The following is a 10,813-nucleotide window of genomic DNA, read 5'->3' as shown; positions in this document are numbered from 1 at the left end:
TTCACAAACATCAATTTCAAGTTTGGTGATGAGTTTTGGTGTGGCTGTACAGCTCCCAAGAGACTTTGTGACGCCTCGCTCTCGTTCTCGTTCTCGTTCTCGTTCTTTGTGGCTCATTATTTCTGTTATTGTGTGTGTGTGTATCTCTGTGTCTCGCTATTGCTCATTCTCTCTGTCTGTAACTGTCTCTTTTTTCTTTCTGTCTCTCTGTGTCTCTCTGTCTGTCTCTCTGTCTATCTCTGTCTGTCTCTCTGTCTATCTCTGTCTGTCTCTGTCTGTCTCTCTGTCTGTCTCTGTCTGTCTCTCTGTCTGTCTCTGTCTGTCTCTCTGTCTGTCTCTGTCTGTCTCTCTGTCTGTCTCTGTCTGTCTCTCTGTCTGTCTCTCTGTCTGTCTCTGTCTGTCTCTCTGTGTCTGTCTCTCTGTCTGTCTCTCTGTCTCCACTATAGTATTCTGAAGCTTTGTTTACCCTAAGGAGACTAAACAATCTTACCTAACCTAACCCACTTACCGTCTCTCCTCCAGTTACGACTCTAGGGGCCTGCAGGAGATAATGTCAACGACGAAGAAGAAGGCGACGACGAAGGAGGAAGAGGAAGATCAGAAGGAGGGAGAGGGGTTGTCTGGTGGTGGTGGTCATCAGTGGGGGGATGAAGAGGCGTGGGGAGAGGGTGATAGGGCGTGGTTTGACACCTCTAGTACCCCCCACGCCCACCTGGTGTTGAGGGAGGTCCGTGGACGTGATGAGGGTACCTATACTTGTAAGGTACACTTCAGGTCCTCTCCTTCATGGTCTCAGAGAATCACCCTCACGGTACAAGGTTAGTTGAGTCTCTTTAGTTGTGGGTTTTATCCTTTTTTAAAACATGATTCTTTCTAGGTTAGGTTAGGATTAATTTTACTTTTACCACATACAGTAGCTAGTTTATTGTGCGCCCCATACTAATCCTGTGAGCGGTGGCGTAAAAAGATTACAAAGTAAGGTTTACAAAGGGTCAGAATAATTAAACCCCGTGTTCAAGATTGTGGCATTGTATGTTACATAGTATTTCACTTAAATTCTTTGTTTTCTTCTGTACATAAAGGGTAAATTATTCACAACTGCGTGAGTACAGGCGTGTGAGGCAGTATGTCTGGCCTCACACTTTGTTATTCACATTTACGTGAGAAGTATTCAAGCACATTGTGTATTTGGTTCTGTACATGAGAACTGATATAGTTACTAAGTGCAAAAAAGTGGATACAATCTTAATATGTCGGCTATCTTGCCATTAGAGATGAAGTGTTGTGCCATTTCACACACAGTGTGCTTGGACCTGTCCCTAAAAGGTTCTATCTTCACACAGTCTAAGACGTAGTGTTGGAGTGTGTGGCCATATGTCTGGCCACACACTTTAGTCTCGTTCACATCTGCTTGAGGAACATACTGCCAGAGGTACTTATATCCTGACCAACATCCTGTTATCTAGTGATCTTGTTACTTGCTCCATATACATGTTTCACTTGATACATCTCATCATGGTAAACTATGGATCGACGAATGCCTGTTTGCACTTGTCTACTTGCGTCCAATTCATCAATAAGTTCTTTCCTGTTTACACTTTTAAGGGTTCTTTTTGTTAGGTTAGGTTAGGTTAGGTTAGGTTAGGTTAGGTTCATATCAGGGCTTCTACCTAAGGTCACTCATTAACCTGTGAGGTGTTATGTAATAGACGCAGAGAGATGGTGTGAAGTGTGAGGGACAGTAGCGAAGTATGAGGGATAGTAGTGAAGTATGAGGAACAGTGGTGATATGTGGGGACAGTAGTGAAGTATGAGACAGTGAGTGAGTATGAGGGAGATGATCTATATAAATACTGTATACGGATTTAAGACACACGTATACAGATAAACTCTGCAGTATTATCTCGCCCTGTTTAGCACCTGCATGATTAAGGTTATGTTTGGTTAGGTTAGGTTAGGTTAGGTTAGGTTAGGTTAGGTTAGGTTAGGTTAGGTTAGAGGGTGGAATTATATACGTATTGACTGTACTGAAACTGTATAAACTTTGCATACTATCTATCATTAACATATTATACTTTATCATTTATTCATATTAAAGTTATCAGAGTTTAACAGTACCTACGATCTTTATATAACCATCCACTATAACTGTACCTGGTTCAAGCTTATTAATGTTACTTTAAATAGAAAATACTGAAGGAATTACACTTATTATTAATGAAGTAGTGTGCATTACGGGTCTGCATATCAAGAAATAATGGTAAAATTAATGAGGTGTAATTCCAGCTATGCCAGAGTCCCTTTTCGTCCTTCTTTCGTCCCTTTTCGTCCGTCTGTATCCTATCCTTCGTCCCTTTTCGTCCTTCTTTCGTCCTTTTCGTCCATCTGTATCCTATCCTTCGTCTCTTTTCGTCCTTCTTTCGTCCTTTTCGTCCATCTGTATCCTATCCTTCGTCCCTTTTCGTCCATCTTCGTCATTCTTTCTGTCCATCTGTCTTCCTATCCTTCTGTCCCTCTTCTTCCTTCTTTTCGTCATTCTTTCGTCCATCTGTATCCTATCCTTCGTCTCTTTTCGTCCTCTTCTTCCTTCTTTCGTCATTCTTTCGTCCATCTGTCTCCCCATTCTTCAACCCTCTCTCCTCCTTCATCCTCCCCGTCACCAACCCCTTCATCCTCCTCCTCTTCCCATTCTCTTTTCTCTATCTCCTCCACCTCCTCCCTCCTTATCCTCCACCACCCCCTCCTCTTCCCGCCACCCCTACCAGGGGAAGACACTGACAGAGACCCCTATACATACACAGATATACACACACAGATATACATTATTAAGATATACACACAAGATATACACAATCTTATATATTTTTTAGCGTCTCTTTTCTTTTCTTTTAGATATTTCTTTTGTCGTTCATATTTTTTCCGGCTGAATATCTCGACGGTGTGTGTGTGTGTGTGTGTGTGTGTGTGTGTGTGAAGAAAATAATTTTGTAGGCGTATATATCTGGTTCCTCTTAAACCTTCCAGGACATAATTCTCACGTTCCAAACCTTCCAGGGTATATTTCTCACGTTTCAGACCTTCCAGGTTATATTTATTACGTTCCAGACCTTCCAGGATATATTTCTCACGTACCAGACCTTCCAGGATATATTTCTCACGTACCAGACCTTCCAGGATATATTTCTCACGTTCCAGATCCTGCAGGATATATTTCTCACGTTCCAGATCCTGCAGGATATATTTCTCACGTCCCAGACCTTCCAGGATATATTTCTCACGTACGAGACTTTCCAGGATATATTTCTCACGTTCCAGACCTTCCAGGATATATTTCTCACGTTCCAGATCCTGCAAGATATCCTAGGATCCAGGATGAGGTTGGAAGACGCCTGGAAGGACCCGTTGGCCCCTATAAGGATGGTGCTACAGTGAGGATGGTGTGTCTTGCTGCCGGAGGTGAGGTGTGAGGGAGGTGATGAGGTGTGAGGGAGGAGGTGAGGTGTGAGGGAGGTGGTGAGGTGTGAGGGAGGTGGTGAGGTGTGAGGGAGGTGGTGAGGTGTGAGGGAGAAGGTGAGGCGTGAGGGAGGAAGGTGAGGTGTGGAGGGAGAAGGTGGGGTGAGGGGAGGTGGTGGGGTGGGGAGGGAGGTAGGAGGGGAGGGAGGAGGGAGGTGGGAGGGGAGGAGGGGAGGGGAGGTGGGAGGGGAGGGAGGAGGTGAGGTGTGAGGGAGGAGGTGAGGTGTGAGGGAGGAGGTGAGGTGTGAGGGAGGAGGTGAGGTGTGAGGGAGGTGGTGAGGTGTGAGGGAGGTGGTGAGGTGTGTGTGTGTGTGTGTGTGACGAATACCTACACTGTTTATGTACACACTGAATCAATGAGAATATATATGACGAACTTACTGAGTCTGTCTGTCTGTCTGTCTATCTGTCTGTCTGTCTGTCTGTCTGTCTCTCCATCCATCCATCTACCTGCCTCACTATCTATCTATCTATCTATCTATCTATCTATCTATCTATCTACCGTGGATCGCCTTAGTTCCAACATGCGGTAAAAGTTGACTTGTGGTCGGCCGGTGCTGCTTTAAGTGAATGGTCCTGTTGGCTGGGCCTCTGTGTTGAGAGAGAGAGAGAGAGAGAGAGAGAGAGAGAGACAGAGAGAGAGAGAGAGAGAGAGAAAGAGAGACAGAGAGACAGAGAAACGTCTCGTGAATAGAATTAAGTAAAATTAATATTCTTATTCTCCAAAATTATATCACGACGTTAAATACGATTCTATAATTTTTACCCTCATAATATATATATAACTATTTTATATACTTTACAAATATAACTCATTCATACTATAACACGTATCTACACTATACTATATACCTGTTATACTATACTGCCATACTGTATCTATCTATCTATACTATAAAAACAAAATCATAATCATACAAATTAAAACATAAATACGAACAAATATTTTTTTCTGGTACAAATTTTTTTTTTATCAAAGTTGTTAAAAAAAAATTATACAGGGTTAAATATTGTTGTTGTTGTTGGTAGTGGTGATGGTGGTTGTTGTTGTGGTGGTTGTTGTTGTGGTGGTTGTGGTGATGGTGGTTGTTGTGGTGGTGGTTGTTGTGGTGGTGGTTGTTGTGGTTGTTGTTGTGGTGGTTGTTGTTGTGGTGGTTGTTGTGGTGGTCGTGGTTGATATATAACATTGTTTACTAGGTGTTCCGTCTCTCTCTCTCTCTCTCTCTCTCGTTATGTATGTGTGTGTGTATATCTTGTTGTGTATGTGTGTATATCTTGTTGTGTATGATGTGTGTGTATATCTCTGTTGTGTATGATGTGTGTATATCTCGTTGTGTATGTATGTGTGTATATCTCGTTGTGTATGTAGTGTGTATATCTCTGTTGTGTATGATGTGTGTGTATATCTCGTTGTGTATGTGTGTATATCTCTGTTGTGTATGTGTGTGTGTGTATATCTTGTTGTGTGTATGTGTGTGTGTATATCCTTGTGTGTATGATGTGTGTGTATATCTCGTTGTGTATGTGTGTGTATATCTTGTTGTGTATGATGTGTGTGTGTATATCTCGTTGTGTGTATGTGTGTGTATATATCTCGTTGTGTATGTGTGTGTGTGTATATCTTGTTGTGTATGATGTGTGTGTATATCTCGTTGTGTATGTGTGTGTGTGTGTGTATCTCTTGTGTATGTGTGTGTGTATATCTCTGTTGTGTATGGTGTGTGTGTATATCTCTGTATGTGTGTGTGTATATCTTGTGTGTATGTGTGTGTATATCTTGTTGTGTATGATGTGTGTGTATATCTCTGTTGTGTATGTGTGTGTGTATATCTGTTGTGTATGTGTGTGTGTATATCTTGTTGTGTGTATGATGTGTGTGTATATCTCGTTGTGTATGTGTGTGTGTGTATCTCTGTTGTGTATGTGTGTGTGTATATCTGTTGTGTATGATGTGTGTGTATATCTTGTTGTGTATGATGTGTGTGTGTATATCTCGTTGTGTATGATGTGTGTATATCTTGTTGTGTATGATGTGTGTGAATATCTCGTTGTGTATGATGTGTGTATATCTCTGTTGTGTGTATGTGTGTGTGTATATCTCTGTTGTGTATGTGTGTGTGTATATCTCTTGTTGTGTATGTGTGTGTATATCTCTGTTGTGTATGATGTGTGTGTGTATATCTCGTTGTGTATGTGTGTGTGTATATATCTCGTTGTGTATGTGTGTGTGTATATCTCGTTGTGTGTGATGTGTGTATATCCTGTTGTGTATGTGTGTGTGTATCTCCTTGTGTATGTGTGTGTGTATATCTCGTTGTGTATGTGTGTGTGTATATCTCTTGTGTATGTGTGTGTATATCTCGTTGTGTATGTGTGTGTATATCTTGTTGTGTATGATGTGTGTGTATATCTTGTGTGTATGTGTGTGTATATCTTGTTGTGTATGTGTGTGTGTATATCTTGTTGTGTATGATGTGTGTGTATATCTCGTTGTGTATGTGTGTGTGTGTATCTCGTTGTGTATGTGTGTGTGTATATCTTGTTGTGTATGATGTGTGTGTATATCTGTTGTGTATGATGTGTGTGTATATCTTGTTGTGTATGATGTGTATATCTCGTTGTGTATGATGTGTGTGTATATCTGTAGTATGATGTGTGTATATCTCTGTTGTGTATGTGTGTGTGTATATCTCGTTGTGTATGATGTGTGTGTATATCTTGTGTGTATGTGTGTGTGTATATCTTGTTGTGTATGATGTGTGTGTATATCTCTGTTGTGTATGATGTGTGTGTATATCTTGTGTATGTGTGTGTGTATATCTTGTTGTGTATGATGTGTGTGTATATCTTGTTGTGTATTATGGATGTGTGTATATCTCTGTTGTGTGTGTGTGTATATCTCGTGTATGTGTATATCTTGTTGTGTATGTGTGTGTGTATTTCTTGTTGTGTATGCAGCAGTCAACTCACTTCTGTTTATAAACCAACTATAACTATCGTTCATTCCAATACTGTATTCGCTCTTTACTAGTGTGGTGGTTGTAGTTGTAGTTGTGTGGTTGTAGTTGTGGTGGTTGTAGTGGTGGTTGTTGTTGTGGTGGTTGTTGTTGTGGTGGTTGTTGTTGTAGTAGTTGTGGTTACTGTAATGGTTGTTGTGGTTGTGGTTGTGGTGGTTGTAGTTGCGGGTAGTTGTGGTAGTTGTGGTGGTTGTTGTTGTGATGGTTGTGGTTGTTGTAGTTGTGGTGACTGTAATGGTTGTTGTGGTTGTAGTGTTCATATCCTGTGTTTCTTGTCATTCGCAGAGCCGCCCCCTGGCCTGGTATGGGGCGGTGTGGGCGTGTCTGTGGGCGGGGCGTCACCAGTGGAGCGTGTGGGGGGCGTGGCCAAGACCCACCTGCAATTAGTGGCGTCCCGGACAACAGCTGGCGCTACTGTTACCTGCTCCACCACTACCTCCCTCTCTCCCTCAATCACCACCACTACCCTTCTCTCTCCCTCAGTCTCCAACAGTACCCTTCTCTCTCCCTCAGTCTCCAACAGTAATTCTCCTCTCTCCCTCAGTCTCCAACAGTACCTCCTCTCTCCTCAATCACCAACACTACACTCCACTCTCCTCAGTTTCCAACACTACCCTTCTCTCTTAATCACCACCACTACTCCCCTCTCCTCAGTCTCCAACAGCACCTCCTCTCCTCAACCACTAACACTAACCTTTCTCTCCTCAATCACCAACACTACGCTCCTTCACCTCCCTCACCCACACCTACGTCATCCCCACCACCACCACCATCACCCCCCACCACCATCACCACCCCCACCACGACCACCATCACCCCCACCACTATCATCCCCACCACCACTCCCCATCACTACCCCACCACCATCATCCACCACCACCCCCACCACCCCCACCATCACTCAACACCATCACCAACACATCACTAACACCATCACCAACACCGTCTCCGCCACGATCATAGTGAACCGTGAGTACTGACAAAACTTTTTGGTGTGTGTGTGTGTGTGTGTGTGTGCGTGTGTGTGTGTGTGTGTGCGTGTGCGTGCGTGTGTGCGTGCGTGTGTGCGTGTGTGTGTGTGCGTGTGTGTGTGTGAGTGTGTGTGTGCGTGTGTGCGTGTGCATGTGTGCGTGTGTGCGTGTGTGCGCGTGTGTGTGTGTATGTGTGTGTGTGTGTGTGTATGTGTGTGTGTGTGTGTGTGTGTGCGTGCCTGTGTGTGTGTGTGTGTGTGTGTGTGTGTGTGTGTGTGTGTGTGTGTGTGCGTGTGTGTGTGCGTGTGTGTGTGTGCGTGTGTGTGTGTGTTCGTGTGTGTGTGTGTGTGTGTGTGTGTGTGCGTGTGTGTGTGTGTGTGTTGTGTAATAATAATAATAATAATTAACGGTTTTATTGAAAAATTCTGCAGTCCGAAGGCTGCAAATATACATTGACATAAAATGACTTATTACATACATTGGTGGTTTAACAAAAGCCTTTTAGAGAAAGGTAAAGGAACATACAGTGAACATACAGATTATTGTGAGTGGAACAGCAAACTCGTAGTGTAGTAACTCCTCCCAGATGGTGTTTGGAGGAACTCACGTGGTGTAGTAGTTCTCACAGATGGTGTTATGAGGGCCTGGCGTGGTGTAGTAATTCTCACAGATGGTGTTATGAGGGCCTCACGTGGTGTAGTAATCTCAGATGATGTTATGAGGGCCTCAGTGGTGTAGTAACCTCACAGATGGTGTTATGAGGGCTCTACGTGGTGTAGTAATTTCTCAGATGGTGTTATGAGAGACCTGGCGTGGTGTAGTAATTCTCACAGATGGTGTTATGAGGGCCTCACGTGGTGTAGTAATTACCTCACAGATGGTGTTATGAGGGACTCACGTGGTGTAGTAATTCCCCACAGATGGTGTTATGAGGGCCTCACGTGGTGTAGTAACTCCCTCACAGATGGTGTTATGAGGGGCCCTACGTGGTGTAGTAATTTCACAGATGGTGTTATGAGGGACCTCAAGTGGTGTAGTAATTACTCTCGCTGGTGTTATGAGGGACCTCACGTGGTGTAGTAATTCCTCACAGATGGTGTTATGAGGGGCCTCAAGTGGTGTAGTAATTACCTCACAGATGGTGTTATGAGGGACCTCGTGGTGTGTAATTACCTCACAGATGGTGTTATGGGGACCTGGCGTGGTGTAGTAATTCCCTCACAGATGGTGTTATGAGGGGCCTCTCGTTGGTGTAGTAATTCCTTACAGATGGTGTTATGAGGGCCTCACGTGGTGTAGTGCTCCCTCACAGATGGTGTTATAGGACCTCACGTGTAGTGTGTGTGTGTGCACCAATAGCACAGTCACTCAGTGTACGTGTATGTATACCCACAGTACCACTCGGTGTGCACGTGGCCCCTGTTTTGGGTCCTCGCCTCCCGCCGCCACCTTCACCTGCCGCGTCTGGGCGCCTCTCACCCCATCATCCAGTGGTGGCTCAGTACACGCCTACTCACCCCGCCCACCTGTAGTGCAAACCCCACTCCTCATCCCCTCACCCCCCCTCTACCTCCCCCCCTCCTCCCTCCCCCCCTCCTACCCTCCCCACCTCCTCCCCTCCCCCCTCACCCCTCCCTACCTCCCCTCCTCCCCTCCTACCTCCCCTACCACCCTCCCTCCCTCCCCTCCCACCACCCCTCCTACCCCTCCCCTCCCCCACCCCCTCTACCCTCCTCCTGTCCCCCCTCCCCTCCCCCCCTCTCTTGGGCTCTGGTAAATCTCGTCCATTGTCATAAAGGGATATGAAATAGAGATGGGGGGGAGGGAGGGAGGGAGGGAGGAAGAGTGGGAAGGACAGCATAGATGGAGGAAGGATGAGACAGACAGACAGACAGACAGACAGACATTAGAGCAGTCGTCTCACAGTACAGCACAGACCAGCTCTCTATATACGGGTCGTGCTGGGGTAGGTGCTGTCCTTACCGCCAGTACGCTGAAGCCAACACACACTATATACGGGTCGTGCGTGGGGTATTCTGTCCTTACCGCCAGTACAACACAGACCAACACACTATATACAGGTCGTGCTGGGGTAGGTACTGTCCTTACCGCCAGTACAACAGCGACCAACATATATATGAGGTCGTGCTGGGGTAGTACTGTCCTTACCTAGGTACGGACCAACCACACTATATACGGGTCGTGCTGGGTGAGGTGCTGTCTTGTCAGTACACAACACAGACCAACACACACTATATGGGTCATCACTGGTGTAGGGGTGATTACTGTCATACCGCCAGTACTAGCACTGACCAACACACACTATATACACGGGTCGTGCTGGGGTAGGTACTGTCCTTACCGTCAGTACACAACAGACCAACACACACTATATACAGGTCATCACTGGTGCTGGGGTGGTACTGTCCTACTCGTCAGGTACACGACACAGACCAACACACACTATATACGGGTCCGTGCTGGGGTTAGGTACTGTCCTTCGTCAGTACACAAAGACCAACTTACACACTATATACGGGTCGTGCTGGGGATTGGGTACCGTCCTTACCGCCAGTACGACACAGACCAACACACACTATATACGGATCGTGCGGGGTAGGGACTGTCCTACCGCCAGTACACGACACAGACCAACACACACTATACCGAGTTCATTATGTTGCAGGTGGAGTGCTGTCATACCGCCAGTACACGACACAGACAGCTTTTACCTTACGGGTCGTGCTGGGTGGGTACTGTCACTCTCCTGCCAGTACGACACTAGACCAACACACACATATGTACGGGTCGCGTGCTGGGGTGGTACTGTCCTTACCGCCAGTACACGACACAGACCAACACACACTATATACGGGTCGTGCTGGGTGATGCTGTCCTTACCCTAGTACAACACGCAGACCAACTTACACTATATACGGGTCGTGCTGGTGGGGTGCTGCTATACGCCAGTACGACGACACGACAACACTTTCTCTTACGGGTCGTCACTGTGGTGCTGGGGTAGGTACTGTCATACCGGTACGACACAGACCAACACCACTATATACCGGTCATGCACTGGTGTTGGGTGCTGTCGCCACCGCCAGTACACATATGAGACCAGCACACACTTGCTCATACGGGTCGTGCTGGGTGATGCTGTCCTTACCGCCAGTACGACACAGACAACACGCTATGCGGGTCGTCACTGGTGCTGGGGTGGTCTGTCGCACCCGGTGCCGACTGAACCACACACCTATATCGGGTCGTTTGGGGTAGGTACTGTCCTTACCGTCGTGCGGCACGGAATAC

The 10,813-nt window shown here is 45.8% G+C and overlaps 1 protein-coding gene across 1 annotated transcript; it reads left to right on the top strand.

Moving 5' to 3' along the window:
* Window positions 1-526: 526 nt before the first annotated feature.
* LOC121863970 lies at window positions 527-7,052 on the top strand (the record flags this gene model as incomplete). Its single annotated transcript, XM_042362830.1, has 3 exons — window positions 527-818; window positions 3,346-3,456; window positions 6,816-7,052. Coding segments are annotated over exons 1-3 (616 nt in total), but the record flags the coding sequence as incomplete, so codon positions are not given.
* Between the last annotated feature and the right edge of the window lie 3,761 nt (window positions 7,053-10,813).

Source organism: Homarus americanus, unplaced genomic scaffold, assembly GCF_018991925.1.
Source record: "Homarus americanus isolate GMGI-L3 unplaced genomic scaffold, GMGI_Hamer_2.0 scaffold31699, whole genome shotgun sequence".
NCBI lineage: Eukaryota > Metazoa > Arthropoda > Malacostraca > Decapoda > Nephropidae > Homarus > Homarus americanus.
This window is presented reverse-complemented; position numbering and strand designations above follow the sequence as displayed.